This window comes from Typopeltis vanoorti, chromosome 20, assembly GCF_054136105.1.
Source record: "Typopeltis vanoorti isolate ZY-2024b chromosome 20, IOZ_Tvanoo_1.0, whole genome shotgun sequence".
In the NCBI taxonomy this organism is placed as follows: Eukaryota; Metazoa; Arthropoda; class Arachnida; order Uropygi; family Thelyphonidae; genus Typopeltis; species Typopeltis vanoorti.
Window position 1 is genome coordinate 22,684,242 of NC_143568.1, and position 16,823 is coordinate 22,701,064.

General features: G+C 35.7%; 1 protein-coding gene across 1 annotated transcript in view; it reads left to right on the plus strand.

Moving 5' to 3' along the window:
• LOC150095280 (DNA primase large subunit-like) overlaps positions 1 to 16,823 on the plus strand; it is a 235,407-nt gene that overhangs the window by 59,034 nt on the left and 159,550 nt on the right. The window contains exon 6 of the mRNA XM_090410636.1: positions 10,294 to 10,389. Within this exon, the coding sequence (XP_090266762.1) occupies positions 10,294 to 10,389 (96 nt within the window). The remainder of the gene's footprint in view (positions 1 to 10,293; positions 10,390 to 16,823) is intronic.

Below are 16,823 nucleotides of genomic sequence, written 5' to 3' on the forward strand. Positions count from 1 at the left end.
AAATGATGGGTGACTCAAGTAGTACTGTCTTCTTACTAAAGACATAATAAATGGGAGAGCAGAGTGAACTGTGGATATAAGAAGTAAACAAGCAATATTAAACAAGGATGCACTTTATTTTTTTTAAAGTGTTTTAAAAGTGTCTATTAGGTAACGAGAATGCAACATATACTGAAAATGAGATGGAAAATGTTAATAATATCAAATGTGTGGCTGTGGAAATAGACTATAACCTAATGGATATCAATAAAGAAATAGTATGCTTAAATGTTATCCTTCATAGGACAAAGCGCAAAATTAAAAAACTGCAGAAGCGGCAAGAAATAAGCAGGGGTGAAAAGAAAGAAAGCAGGTGATCTGAAAGAATAATAAAGACCCACCGAACAAACAAGAAAAACAAGTAAAGGAGAAAATTATGTATGAAGACTCAATAATTAGGGGAATACTTAATGAAAGTATGACAAAATCTTGTTTCCCGGGTGCAAAAATTCATGATATTAGCCATGGCACCCGGATGCAAAAAGGTACATTGAAGGAAATGATTGTCTTGGTTGGTACCAATCATTTGAGAGGTGAAAAGTATTCTATGAGGGAGGATGTAAAGGAGTTGTTAGAAGGGACAAAACTGAAGAGCAAGAAGGTGAAGATTGTAAGTCTCCTACCATGCTATGATATAGGCAAACTGAGGAGGAGAGGGCATTCATAGCCAATGAGTCTATACGTAGATTGTGCAAAAAAAAAAAAAAAATGATGTAGAATTTGTGGTCTCTGTTTGATGGAAAGAAGGATTTGCACAATGTGGATGGACTGCATCTGAATGGTTTTGGTGTTAGATGTCTGGAGAGAGCTTTGTTCACTGTGCATTCTGATGTGCAAATTCAGAGAAACTTAAGCAGTTAGGGTGGAAGCAAGTGAGTTTGTATGAAGGCAACCATGAAGTGAGTGAGTGTGAGAATGACCAAGTGAGGAATCTAGTCTCTCAATCTAAAATATTGAATAGGTTAGTCAATTCAGAAAGTAAAGGTGGGAGAATAAAGGGAAGTTACAGTTTTTATGTACTAATGCTAGAAGTATCAAGAAGGACAAGTTTTTGGCATTGATTAGTTCAACCTCACCAAAAGTTATAGACATTAGTGAGACTTGGCTAAGAGCAGATGTAGTGATAGGGATTGAATGTGAAGGGTTTAGTATTTTCAGGGAAGATAGAAAAGATAGGATGGGGGAGAGCAGTACTGTTGATGATAGCAGATGAATTGCAACCAAAAAGGAATAGGAGACAGGTGGAAGGGTGGCTGTTCATTTGAAGCAATCTGGTGTGAGATTAAGACCAGTAAGACAAAATATCAAAATATACAGTTGGTTGTTGTTTTATAGGCCAGGGAATTCCACAGGTGATCTGGAAGACATGCATCACCAAATTTCTTCTATTTTTGAAAAGTTCGGTTTCTTTTTGGACAAAGAGTGTCCGTTGTACATCTTAGTAAATACATATGAAGGTGTTAGATATATGAAGAGCCAAAGGCTTCAATTCGGCGACATATGACTTGTTTAAGTTAAGGGATATTATATCCCATATCGTTTCTTTGCCGAATAAGAAACTCAAAGAGTTTCATGCCAAATATAGTAGAAACTATATAAAGTTCGGCGATTCCAAGCATAAGCAAATACCTGGATACTGCAAACGTGTGGACAGACTTATGTGTTCGTCGAACATGTTGTTTATTATTTTAACGGTATAATAGAACACAGAAACTAAGTAAATAATTAATTTATTAACTTGATGCTGATATTTCGCTGGTATTATAACCAGCATCTTCAGAGCACAAAAACACTGTTTGTCACAATACGCGAGACTAAAACAACATGGTGTACATTAACAAAATTGTAGCAGCAACGCAAAGACTAGAGTCCTGATTTTGGCGCCCTCTATCTGAAAAAAAAAAAAAAAAAGAAAAAAAAAAAAACGCTATCATATATTGCTAGAGTCCTAGAAAAGTGCTAGTTTTTCCTTAATATGACTGTCTCCCAGATCTTCGGCAAGTTAATACAGCCATATTTGTTGAGATTTGGGGTGTGTTTTAGGGCTTCTGTCGCCTCTAAGAACAATCTCTCTGATTTATATGGGTTTCTGTGTAGTACTTTTGTGTTTTTCCAGTTGATCCTGTGTGCAGGGGTATCCAGAGCATGGTCTGCTAGGCCCGACTTCCCATAATGATATTTCCGGACGTATCGTTTATGTTCGCTGATGCGGATATTCACAGTTCTTCCTGTTTGACTGTAGTAGGCTTGATTGCATGAGCAGGGTACTTGGTAGACTCCTGGATGTGATAAAGGAGGAATGCTGTCCTTGGGTGAGCGGATGAGGGTGGCTAATTTGCTACATGGTCTGAATGTAGTGCGTAGTTTATGTTTAATGAGAATTCTTGAGATCTTTTCGGATGTGCCTTTAATGTAAGGGATGGTGACTGTTTTGTTGTAGTTCTCTGTGGTGGATGGTGGGAGGGGTTTCTTAGGAGTGTTTAGTATTTTGTTTATTTTTTGTGGATTGTAGCCGTTGGCCGTTGTATGGTGTTCCGTTGTTGTAGATTTTCGAACTTCTTTTGGTGCCGGTTTTTGACTCTGTCGAATTCTTTTTTTGTCGTTGCGTCGGTGATGTTCTCTAAGATCTGCCAAAGTTCCGTATTTAGAATATTATGCAGTGATTCTCGTAATGCGCTGATGGTTGTATTTGCTTGTGCTAATTCCCGGCGAGTGGTGTTAATTTGTTCGCGTAAAAGCGCTACACTCGCTCGTTTATAGATGCGTTGGGCTTTGGCCGAGTGGAACTTGTTTTTGATTTTAAAACAGTTCGGTATTAATTTGGTGTCTCGGCACCTCTTTAAGAAGGCTAACCTGTTTAGTTGCCGCGCCAATTTCAACTTCCACTTACCATATCGTCGTGTCTTGCGTACGATATCGTCTCCGTGAAGAATCCTTAAACGTGTGGACAGACTTATGTGTTCGTCGAACATGTTGTTTATTATTTTAACGGTATAATAGAACACAGAAACTAAGTAAATAATTAATTTATGGATCACCAAAAATTCACAAACCAGGCACACCCCTACGCCCAATTGTGGACAGTATAAATAGTCCCACATACAAACTGGCTAGACATTTAGCAAAGCTACTAGCCACTCTCACTAACAATTCTCCCTCCTTTATCAAAAATTCAGCACACCTAAAAAGCATCTTACAACACCTCACCCTAAAAAGCTCAGACTTAATAGTAAGCTTTGACATCACTTCACTATTCACAAATGTACCACTAATAGAAATCCTCAATCTACTGAAGTCACACTTCCCCCCTGATATATTTGAACTATTCAAATTCACAATACATGCAGGATATTTCACATGGAAAGGGAAAATATACAAACAAATTGATGGGACAGCCATGGGCTCCCCCCTAGCCAACTTTTACATAGAACACCTGGAAAAACAAGCAATCAATACAGCCACTCTCAAACCAACACTTTGGCTACGCTATGTTGATGATGTGCTTGCCATTTGGCCACATGGCCCTGAGACATTGAAAACATTCCTAGCACATTTAAATAGCCAACACCCAAAAATCCACTTTACTATGGAACCGGAAGCCAACAACTGTCTGCCCTTCCTGGATACACTCATTACACGTCTCCCAGATGGTTCCTTATCATTTTCAGTTTTCAGAAAACCCACACATACAGGCAGATACTTACACAAACAATCACACCATCATCCTTCTCAACAATATGGCATTTTAAAAACGCTAACCCATAGAGCGAGAGCAATCTGTTCAAATGACAAGGCTCTTACTGCTGAACTGACTCACTTACGCCACACCTTCTTGGCCAACGGCTACAATCCACAAAAAATAAACAAAATACTAAACACTCCTAAGAAACCCCTCCCACCATCCACCACAGAGAACTACAACAAAACAGTCACCATCCCTTACATTAAAGGCACATCCGAAAAGATCTCAAGAATTCTCATTAAACATAAACTACGCACTACATTCAGACCATGTAGCAAATTAGCCACCCTCATCCGCTCACCCAAGGACAGCATTCCTCCTTTATCACATCCAGGAGTCTACCAAGTACCCTGCTCATGCAATCAAGCCTACTACGGTCAAACAGGAAGAACTGTGAATATCCGCATCAGCGAACATAAACGATACGTCCGGAAATATCATTATGGGAAGTCGGGCCTAGCAGACCATGCTCTGGATACCCCTGCACACAGGATCAACTGGAAAAACACAAAAGTACTACACAGAAACCCATATAAATCAGAGAGATTGTTCTTAGAGGCGACAGAAGCCCTAAAACACACCCCAAATCTCAACAAATATGGCTGTATTAACTTGCCGAAGATCTGGGAGACAGTCATATTAAGGAAAAACTAGCACTTTTCTAGGACTCTAGCAATATATGATAGCGTTTTTTTTTTTTTTTTTTTTTTTTTTTTTTTTTTTTTTTTTTCTTCAGATAGAGGGCGCCAAAATCAGGACTCTAGTCTTTGTGTTGCTGCTACAATTTTGTTAATGTACACCATGTTGTTTTAGTCTCGCGTATTGTGACAAACAGTGTTTTTGTGCTCTGAAGATGCTGGTTATAATACCAGCGAAATATCAGCATCAAGTTAATAAATTAATTATTTACTTAGTTTCTGTGTTCTATTATACCGTTAAAATAATAAACAACCTGGATACTGCAGCAACTTACCCTTAAGGTAGTGCAAGCTGAGGCAACTCTTGTCAAAGGGTGGAGCAAGCTCCGATCACTATTCTTGATATTTACCCATAATGTGAACTTAACCCCTAGGAGCTGTATTACTGTTCTACATTTTGAGAGAAGGTCACTACCCAGACCGGTTTCAACCTTTATTGAGGTCTCATCAGTGAGTAGGTTGACCTAGTTAATACCTAAGTTCACATTATGGGTAAATATCAAGAATAATGATCGGACCTTGCTCCACCTTTGACATGAGTTGCCTCAGCTTGCACTACCTTAAGGGTCAGTTGCTGCAGTATCCAGGTATTTGCTTACGCTTGGAATCGCCAAACTTTATATAGTTTCTACTATATTCGGCATGAAACTCTTTGAGTTTCTTATTCGGCTAAGAAACGATATGGGATGTAATATCCCTTAACTTAAACAAGACATGAAGGTGGTTATTGCAAATAAGCAAGCAGGAAGAAATTTGAAAAACCTGGGCTTGAATCCTGTCTAGGATTTCAAGAACCTTTATAAGGACTTTTCATCTGAAGGTTAGTTAGCTGGTCTCATATGGAGGTGATAGGTTTTTGTTTTCTGAAAACTTGGATATTTCATTCCATAAAACAAGCAATCTGGCTAAAATTTATTTACGTACATAATGCACTGTCTTCTTCTTTCAGTTGTATTTCGAAATAACCACAACAGAGAGAAAAATTTATTGAATTATAAATAGAGGTTAGTCTTTGCATCTGTCTTAACAGATTGATTAGAGTAAAATGAAGAAATTAATAACTAAATTTTAAGAATAATGACTGGAAATATCTGTAGAAAATTCTTGCAGTGAAACATGAGAAAGGGATCTTTATTTGGTCTCTTCTGTGTTGGTGGTCAAGAATTTTTAGGGAGCTTTCAGGGTCACTTGTCCAGATATCAGAAGTATTCTATAGTTTGATAGAATGTGATTTGTACAGAATTTAATAGTTCATTAGGAGTAAAATAATGCTTGAAGTGAGAGAGAGAATAGTTTTTTGGTAGCTGATACATGTTAGCCTTGTTGGGTAGAAAGCATCTTCACTCAGTATGTTGTGGATTTGAATCCACTGCGGTATGGATATTTGTGAATATCTTTAAATGATAGTTTACTTTTATTGAAACCATTACCTTGCTTATTGGTCTCTAGAGCAGTTTCCAAATTATCTATCTCAGTCCATTCACAGTAGTGAATTAATGTGCTATAGGTTTACTACCTTTTGTGGATGGAATATTTATTAAAAATGCGATTGATTTTTTTTTATATTTTTGTTATGTGAGTGCCACCCATGTAAAGTCGTTGACCTATTATACATTTAACATTATGAGTGGACTGAGTCAGATAATTCACAGTCTCTCTGCTATAGAGACTAAACACACACATGAATTTTAAGAAAATTAACAAATTTATTAAGGATTGCTTTGCTGTAATTGTGACAGAGTATTTTAAAGATAATTGTTTTAATTATATAAGGTTTCCAGTTAGGTTATGCATCTCATAATGGATTGCACTGCATGCTATGAAATTAACAGCTGTATAATGACCAAATTCACTATGATCTGTTGTTACTGCTGTATTAGATTGCTTCTACCAAAGCAGTGTTGAAATTCTTTCTGTAACTGTTATCATGCCATTTGCCAACCATTAGATTCTTAGCATTCCTTCATCATTCAGTTTTTCAGATGAAACTGAAGTAGCTGTTATGTTGGAGGTTTAATGGATTTTTTACAACACTCAAAAAGAATTAAAATAGAATTTAATACTTCCTATATTTCGTCCTAGTCACTAGGACATCTACGGGGATTACAAAGACAATTAATGTAACATGCACACAAAAACTTACAATACTAAGCCCAACCACGTGGGTGACAATAAAGTCCTATCTAGGTGGAGCGCCCTCTAAGGGCAGTTGTAGGTGGCCTGGAATGTAAGGTGGGACCTCTGGTGATGACCGTTTCCCAAATCTTCGGAAGCTTAATACAACCGTATTTGTTAAGATTTGGTTGGTTTTTGAGAGCTGCTGCTGCTTCTAAAACACAACTATGGCCATTCAGGCTTGGCTGACCATGTTTTGGACACTACCCACAGAGTATCATGGAAGAAAACCACCATGCTCCACCACAGCAAATTCAAGAAAGAGAGACTTTTCTTAGAAGCAGCAGCAGCTCTCAAAAACCAACCAAATCTTAACAAATACGGTTGTATTAAGCTTCCGAAGATTTGGGAAACGGTCATCACCAGAGGTCCCGCCTTACATTCCAGGCCACCTACAACTGCCCTTAGAGGGCGCTCCACCTAGATAGGACTTTATTGTCACCCACGTGGTTGGGCTTAGTATTGTAAGTTTTTGTGTGCATGTTACATTAATTATCTTTGTAATCCCCGTAGATGTCCTAGTGACTAGGACGAAATATAGGAAGTATTAAATTCTATTTTAATTCTTTTTGAGTGTTGTAAAAAATCCATTAAACCTCCAACATAATGTCCTCACAGCACTTAAGCCTCTACACAAGAATGAAGTAGCTGTATCGAAAATACTTGTTAGACGTTAGAACCCAGCCGCATGCGTTACTGCTTATGACTGAGGTTCTGCCAAAAATAAAATGAGCAGTGATGAAATTATTACCAAAGCCCTCTATTTAAAAAAAAAAAAAAAAAGGTGGGGAATAAAAAAGCAACAGCATAGGATACTCAAGGCTCATGCCCACACTTTTCTGTTAGTTGTGTGTATGTGAAAACACCCATATAGTCATAGTTGTGTTTATGAGTTGTGTAGCAGTGAGGTCAGAAGTAGTTGAATTATATTGCAGAAACAATACAACTAAGATGGAAACCATGCCTAAGAGATATGCTGAGAAAAGCTCACTCTTAGGTTGCTTTGTTGAAGAAAGTACAATGAAAAGTGTTGAAAGTTGACTCATAAGCCATTGTTGTGTACTGAAATTTTATGTAGTATTCATATGTATGGCAACTAATTTGTCCAAGTTATTAGTATGATTTTGTACAAATATAAATTATATAAATCTAATGATATTCATGTTTTATAATTTGTCCAATTAATGCCATTATTTTAAGATAGCAAATTTATTACCTTTATTTATTGATATGATCCTAAAGACAGGAGTGTAGATGTTAAAAGAGATAAGACTATTAAAAAGGCAAAGTGTCTATTAACAAAGAGTATGTTTTATTATTACTGGCTTAATTATCAGAAAGTATATATAAATAAGTCAAAGAATATGGCTATATTATACATGCAGTGTTGTCATGAGAATATCCATGTAAAATGTATGTTTAGATAATATTAGTTATACTATATGTGTATAACATAGAGATGTTAATTAAAAACTCTTCTTATGTTCAAGAGTGTTGCTGAAACCCCATACATACAAACACCAATAGCCAGAAATATGTTAAAAGGAGTAGACTCTCCTTTATTACAATCAGGATTCAAACTCTGTCCTTTCCAACTTTGGGCACTGCAGCCCCCCCCCTTTTCCATTTCCACATGACAAATATTCTTAGCATCTCCTCATCATTCAAGAATGAATATTTTTCAGATAAAACTTGTATGGAGGTGACAGGGTTTTCCATCCTGCAGACAAACAAGGGCAAACACCAGACATGATATACTGGATTCATAATTATAGTTGCTTTGGCTACTTCAGGACACCTTAATTCCCTCTAGTAAAACTTATTTTTCAATTACTTCGTCTGTTCTAAGACTGATAACTGTTACATTTCTTTTATCATCATTAAGAAAAAGATATAATATTGTAATATCTTTCTTCTCTTTTACTCTATATGTATGTATATGTCGTTTTTATAATGATATTTTCCTGACTTATTCCCTCGTATAAATTCCTTATCCTAACTTCAATAAAATACCTTGCTCGGTTCATCAAGTTGACATACCTAAATTCTTAAGTAGTCTCAATATTCAATCTGGGCTGTTAACCATTCTTAAGAGTAGTATACGTGGATAGAAGACAAAGGGATTGCCGTTGGACAACGCCAATTCCTTTGTTTCAATACTGGCGCTGATTCCTCTTTCGGATTCAGGGAAAATTTCTATTATACTGCACCATCCTGAATCCTAGATTATTGAACAGTGCAAAATCAAGGAACCAGAACTCAGTTTAGCACACTGTCTTAATTTTCTTAAACACTTTTGATAAATTCTAAACTTTATCAAACAACTAAAACTTAATTCACAGTCGTAGCCTCCCTTGTAATTCACCTCCTGCCTTGGTTCGAATTTAATGAGCGGTGCAATAGAAAAGGAATTGGGCAAGTCATCAATTAAACTTAGAAAACATTTAATCACAAATCAGACAATTTACACTTCACGAACAAATACTGACATATAATTGCACTAACTTTAAGGAATGAGTATAATTATCCAACTTTTTTAATTCTCCCATAACATGTAAAGACATCAATTCACATAGGAAATTCTATCTAAGGTCAATCATGCATTTTATACACTACAGTGCTAAAGGTTATTCACTCATAAATAACAAAATTTTGCTCTACGTGCCTTTGCACTATTCCTCCATTCAAAACTTATAGTTCCACTACTTTCTTAAACACAATCTCTAAAGTCCTTTCATTAATCGTTGCTTTCAAAATCTAATGTCCCTTTTACAAACAGATTTTCTTCTTTAACACAATTACTTTACAAATCACTACATTACCAAAGGCAGGGGAACTAATTGACCTTCACATACATCTCGACAGATCTTCCGATTCTTGGTCCCCCCTTCAGTTGACTTTATCTGCATTATTCTACTGATAGGCCGAAGAAGGTAAGTGCTCGCCGCTCTCTGGTCGTCTGGCTAGGCATGGCTTAGCAATCTCCATGGAAATCGGGAACTCCGCTCCACTGGGCTATTTGTTGACCGGCGAACTGCCCATAGACACTTTAGCGTGCTCCAATGACCTCTGAAGGACCTCTACCTCGAAGACCTCTCCAATGCAGGGCAAAGAAAAAAAGGGCCTCGAGCCGGATTCGCAATGCCTTTTTAAATCCTGCACCTGATGCTTCCTTTCTATGTCATCATTCTCTCTCCCTTTGACCATGACACCTTACTTCTCCTAGCGCCACACTCTCCCCTAGCATACTTTATGGGGGGACCTGCGTGCACGTCCTACTTGGTGCATGTGTTTAGCTTCTGGCCATCAGTATCTAATCCGATTATCTTTCTCCCAGCAATACACAAGAATTTACACAAAGTTAACATAGCTTAAAAATGAGAAAATTTACAATAATTATTTACAACACGATATACAGATAAGTATTTTCTCAAATTATTAGTGTTGCTGATAAATTACAATTAGCTTTATTCATGTGATATATTAATATTGGCCCCGGAAACGTTAATGCATGTTAAGTCCGAAGGAAACATAAAATGTATTAAATTTCAGTTTCATTCAGAACTTAACAATATTAGTATACATATGTGTTATATATATTTATTTATTTATTTATTTTTTTCAACTTATTTGTTATAGATTTCCAGTCCAGAAAAAAATAGCATTTATAAAAAGTTAGTAGATTCATCCTTTGGTCTCTCAAAAGCTAAGGTTGATGATATCGTATATTACAAGGTATGTGTTTACATATGAATAGCATGGATGGTATCACTGGTGATTTTTTGCTAATATAAGAGACAAATCAGTAAAATGAAAAGCATATTTTACAATGTAAAACCTCTTTTATAATTATATTTTAAAAGCTAAAACATTTCTATGATTATTAGAGACATTCACAAGCATCTGTGTGGCATTGAATGGTATTTAGGTTATAAACGAATTTTATCGCCCAGTGTGAGATGCCACCATCTTTAGCAAGATGGTGGCATCTCACACTGGGCCCACCTTTCATAATGTTCAATGTTATTGAACATTATGATAGGTAGGATAAGTCTTCGGTGGGTGGATTTTGCATATTAAAGTAAAAATGAGAGAGAGAGAAAATGTGGCCCTTATGTTATAAATATTTCTATAAAAGATCATATTAATTCTTATAACACTTTTGTTATAAGAATTAATCTCTGTTAACTTTTATAATATTAGTAATCTTATTTTATAATTCACTTGTCTATTGGGTACACTGTCTGTATATCAGTAATTCATCATGCTCTTAAGATGACAATGAATTGATTGTAAAAAAAAAAAAAAAAAAAAAAGTGAATCAATGTGTTTTTAACTTTGCCTTTTATTTATTAATATAGCTTATGCAAGAAAGATGGTTTGTATCAAGTCATATTTATCATTTCATCATTGTCATTTTGTATTAGGATTGTAATTTTTCCTGGGGGTAGTTTTGAGCCTCAAATGTAGTGTTTCCAAAGAAAAAAAATATTTTATAATTAAAAACATAGCACATGCAATTGAAAATCAGAAAAGAAAAGTAAAGGTGATTGTAATTGTAGTAGGTTGTTGGAAGAAGCAAGAGTGAGAAAGTGAAAATCATAAGTATATTATCTCAATATGACAAAAATGAATCAAGAAGGACTGTGATGACAAACGATTTGATGCGTGGGCTGTGTAGAAGGAATGGATGTGAGTTTTTGGATGTGTAGAGTTAGTTTGAGGGAAGATTGGATTTGTATAAGAGGGACAGCTTACACTCGAATGTGTTTGGTATCAGGTGTGTTGAAAAATTATTAATTGAAATGAGACCTAACACAAAGATTAAGGGAAACTGAATTCTGATGGAGGAATCATGAGAATCTGTGTGTAAGAGTGACAGTGTTATGCAATTGTGTTAATGACAGGAATGGGAATTATCATGGAAATGATTGAGGAGAGAATGATTTTGACTTTGTGTTTATCTGGTTTGGACCCCACAAATGTGTGCAAAGATGTCTGCACATATAAGAACTAGAGAAGAACAGGCATCTGCAATTTGTCCAACTATGTCATGCAGACTACAGACAGTAGTATACAAAAGAACATGCAGGTAGCTTATATTTGTACACCAATGCCAGGAGCATCAGAAACAAAAGGGGTAGAATTTGTTACCTTGGTCAATATGTTGGACTATCAGAATCAGACATATTAACTATTATCGAGTGTAAAGATTACAGTATTTTTAGTAAGGATAGACTGGAGAGGAGGAGAGGGGGGGCATGCTGCTAACGATATCGGATGACTTGAATCCAGTTAGAGTTGATACCTATGATTGTAGTACTACTAACAATATTTCATGTGGCAATGAGTGTGAAGTGGAATCTAACAAGATCAAAAACAGTGGGATGTTGTTACAGACCTATGGATCAGTTTCTAGTAATGAAGAAATGCATCGCCAAATAAAGACAATGGGTGCTAAAAGAGTAATCATAATGGGAGACTTTAATTATCCATACATTGATTGGGTAGCAGTAAAATTACACAAGAAAAAGGAAACTGAATTTCTCGAGTTGTTGCGAGATGACATTCTTAAGCAGCATGTGACAGAAGGAACTTGAGGTCAAAGAGTGTTAGATTTGATTATAGTGTCAGAGGCTGTTTCATTAAAATACATAACTATTCTGCCTCCAGTTGGTGACAGTGATCATGTGGTACTCACTTGGGAAGTCGCTAAGTTTATGAATGTTCCATTCAGAAAGATTACATGCTGAACTACAAAGCAGGAAATTATCATCAATTGTGAGGGGTATACTGAGTTAAGTGCAATGGTATCAGTTGCTGGATGGAAGAATATTGACAGTGCATGAGAAGCATTTAAAAAATACTTAAATGCTTCTCATGCAATATCAGAATGTGTCCTAACAGTTCGAAGAATAAATAGGGTAGGAGTCAAATGTATGTGTAATCTTATTAAGCAAGAGATTTGTAAGAAAAGGATGATGCAGAAGGAATACTGCATGCATTAAGATGATGTCTGTTATGAAAATTATAAGCAGCAGGACAGAAGAATCACAACTGTTGTAAGGAGAGCTAAGTATGAGTATGAAAAGAAACTGGCTCTGCAAGCTTTAATCCCCAAGAATTTTCTCGATATGCTGCAAGTAAAAGAAAGAATATATATGAAAGAATAACTCTACTGAATGATGATGGTGTGAGGCTGACAGATGCAGAAGAGGTTGTTCAACTAATTAGTGCCCATTTGGCTAAAAGCTGTTAACTGGTATATGTAACATTGAGTTCACTGCTACCTCTTCACTAGATGAAGAAACTCAGGTGTATGAGGTGGTGGTGGTGGTGTTAGAACTGATAAGAATTCAGCAATAGGGGCTGATTGGATATATTAGCATGGGTGAACTGGCTATTCCTTCAACCAGACTATGTAATTTGAGTCTCAGAACAGGGAAGATTCTGCAGGAGTGGAAAGAATGTATGGTTATTCCACCAATGTATTCAACTATCGATCAATCAGTATCTCAGCAGTGGTGGTGAAGATTTTGGAAAAGTTTTTTAGAGCTCTCATTCAGAAATGGGTTGACACAGAATCTCTACTTTGCAATGAACAACATGAGTTTACTAAGGGAAGGTCATGTTTTAGCAACTTGCTTCCATTCTATAATAATAATGTTACCATTGAGCTTGACCACTCGAAGAGATACACCATTATACTTTTGGATTTTGCTGAGGTGAAAGAATACAGCATCGAAGACTGTTGCATAAATTAAAGAATATGGATTTGGATTATAAAATACTGGTGTAGATAAGAGAACGGCTGACTGACAGATATTAAAAAGTGGTATACAGGGATGTGAATCTGTGAGATTTAAGATAACCAGTGGTGTAACATAAAGATCAGTCCTTGGTCCACTGTTATTCAGTCTGTACATTATTGACATACAGGGTTATTTGCTGATGATGCGAAGATATAATCTGGAATGTGGCTGATATGAAGTATTTGAAGAATGATTTGAATAGACTGGAATTGTGGGTATGGGAAAAATGGATGTCAGTTCAATGTCAGTAAATGCAAAATTATACACTTTGGAATGATTAGATATCCAATGTCATATTATATTGGTGTGATTATGATATAAGAAACTGATCTGGCTAGGGATCTTGGAGTGTTAGTAGAGCGAAAGTTGAAGTTCAGAGGCTATGTAGCAAAGATTGCAAATACAACTCAAAAGATAATTGCAATGCTGAAACAAACTTTCACATGTAAAGATAAGGATGTCATTTTGCTCTTTACAAGGCCTTCATAAGATCTCACCTGAACTACTGTGCACAGGTCTGGTCTCCTGGTTTCCATCGTAATTCTGATACAGTGGAGAGAAAGCGAGTGCAAAGTAGAGTATTAAAAATGATATCAGGATTGTGGAATACTGATTATGATGACAGATTAAGAAATTAAAGACTGCAGATGCCATCAAACAGGAGAAAGAGGGAGGCGATATGATCGAGACTTAAAAACTTCTGAAAGGGTCACACATGGTTTCATTTGATGGAATTTATCATTTTTTGGAGAGGGGAAAGGACAAGAGGGCATCCTTGGAAATGTGAATAAAAACCACTAAGAAGGGGATGAGATCTAGATTTTTTTCTCTCACTGAGTGGTGTGCAACTGGAATAGATTGCCATTGGATGTTGTGTGTGCAAGCACCTTCTTCAAGTGGCACTGAAGTGAGTAGAAAAAATAAAATAAAAACACATTTTAATATTGATGAGTATGTTGATTTTATCGACCAAAAAGAAATGTAACAAAAATAACTAACGCTAGGTTTAATAGGTCGTAATAGATATTTAAACCTTTTGCCACATGTGCTAGTGAGGATGAACTTCTGGGTTAGGAGGAACAAATAGATATATGATGAGTGGTAAATATGAACCATTACATAACTAAAAGCTGAATATGTGGGAACTGTTACACAAAGATTAAAAATAGCATATGTGATGAAACTAGTAGATTTAAATATTTATTATGACCTATTAAATCCAGTGTAAGTTATTTTTTTATTACATTTTAACATCAGCATTTATCAAATGTGGATAAGCTATAAATCTTTTTCTTCATTTCAGCCATTTTCTGTCCACTGCTGGACGAAAACCTCCCCAGTTCTTTCTACCTTTCTCCATTCTTGGCAATGGTTGACAAATTTTCCCCAACAAAATTCAATACAATACTCCACCTTCTTTTAGTACATCCTCAGCCTCATTTCCCTTCTTTAGGAATCTAGTTCGTTAGTATGGTGGTCCATCGCTCATCTTCTCTTCTGGATAGATGTTCGGCTCATTTCCATTTTAGTCGCTTGTGGTGAAGAATGATGTTAGTGATTCAAGTCTGACTTTTTATCCAGGTGTTTCGCTTATCTTTTAATGTGATGCCTAGCATCAACCTCTCCATTTTTCTTTGAGTTGTTGTTAATTTATTTGTCAGTGCTTTTGTTGGCGGCCAAGTTTCACAACCATATGAGATGACTACTGGAAGTATACACTGGTTAAATGTCTTCCTTTTTAAACAGAGTGGGACATCATTGTTTTGAAAAATGCTTTTCAATTTTCTGAATGCACTCCAGGCAAGTTGAACGCTCCTATTTATTCCCTTTTGGAGTCTACAGTTTAGATCAATTGAGATAACCTAAGTATGTACATGAAGAGATTCTTTCCAAGAAATTGTTGTCTATTATTATGTTTTTTGATGTTACAAAATGATTAAACATGATTTTAGTTTTTCTCTGTTTATCTTTAGACCGACTTTTCTGCTTTCATGATATAGGTCTTCTATCATTATATTAAGGTTTTCTGGAATGTTTGCAAAAATTATATCATCTGCATATCTTAGGTGTGTTAAGTTTCTGTTATTAATTTTTATACCAAGGTTTGTCCAGTTTATATTATTAAATATTTCTTGAAGGACTGCTGTAAAGATTTTGGGTGATAGAGAGTCTCCTTGTCAGACACCTTTTTCAATTGATATTTTATTGCTACTCGTGTGAAGTTGGATTGTTGCTGTTGCAATGAGGTATATTGCCTGGAGGAGGTCCATATATTCTCCAGGAACTCCCTGATTCTGGAGTGCTTTTGAATATTGCATTAGTTTTGCTGGAATCAAATGCTTTTTCATAATCAATGAAGGCTAAACAGAGAGGCAATTGATTTTCTTCTGCTTTTTCTATTATTTGTTTTACTGCATGAATATGATCATTTGTGTTAAAGACTGTACGAAATCCTGATTGTTCTACTGGTTGATTTGAGTCTAGAAGAGGTGTTAACCTGTTTGTTATTACTTTTGTGAGAATTTTGTACAGATTAGAGAGAATACTAATTGGTCTATAGTTCTTTACTTCTTCTTTGTCCCATTTTTTAAATAACAGTATCAGAGTAGCATTTTTCCAATTTTGTGGTATCTTCCCCTCTTCTAGGCATAGATTTAGTAAGTTTGTGACATGGTGAATTATATTGTTTCCTCCCTATTTAATTAATTCTGTGTGAATTAGGTCTTCACCAGGACATTTTCCATTTTTCATTTGTTTTAATGCTTGTTTTATTTCATCTGAAGTGAATGGGAGGATGAATTCCATATGCGACGGAGAAGAGTTATTTATATTTGATTTATTTATTGAAGGATCACTATGGCGTTCTTTATAAAATACTTCTAGCCTGCTTAGGATTTGTTCTTGGTTCCTTATTGTAGTTCCATTCTTATCTTTTATTGCAGTTATTTGACTTTTGCCAACTGATAAACGTTTTCTTAGTATTTTCATATTTTTATTGTTTTCAATTGTTTCTTTATTTTTTTTAGTGTTACAAGATCTTATTTCATTTCTCATCTTTTTCCTTATTGTTTTGCATAGTTCTGCATATTCTATTTTAAAAATTAAGTTTTTGTCCTGTTTCATATTTCATCTCTTTTTTATAGTTGTAAGGTTTCCTCTGAAAGTTTATGGTCTTTTTGTTGTTTGTTGCTTTTGAATTCATTGGCTGCTGAGATTATTACTTCGGTAGTGTTAGGATGTGCCTAACACTACCGACTTCCTTTTTTACATGAAGCGCACATTTGCCAGTTCGGATGTGAGGTGTGCACATCACATACATTATATATAGACATAGTGCATGCAGCATTTTCTGTGGTT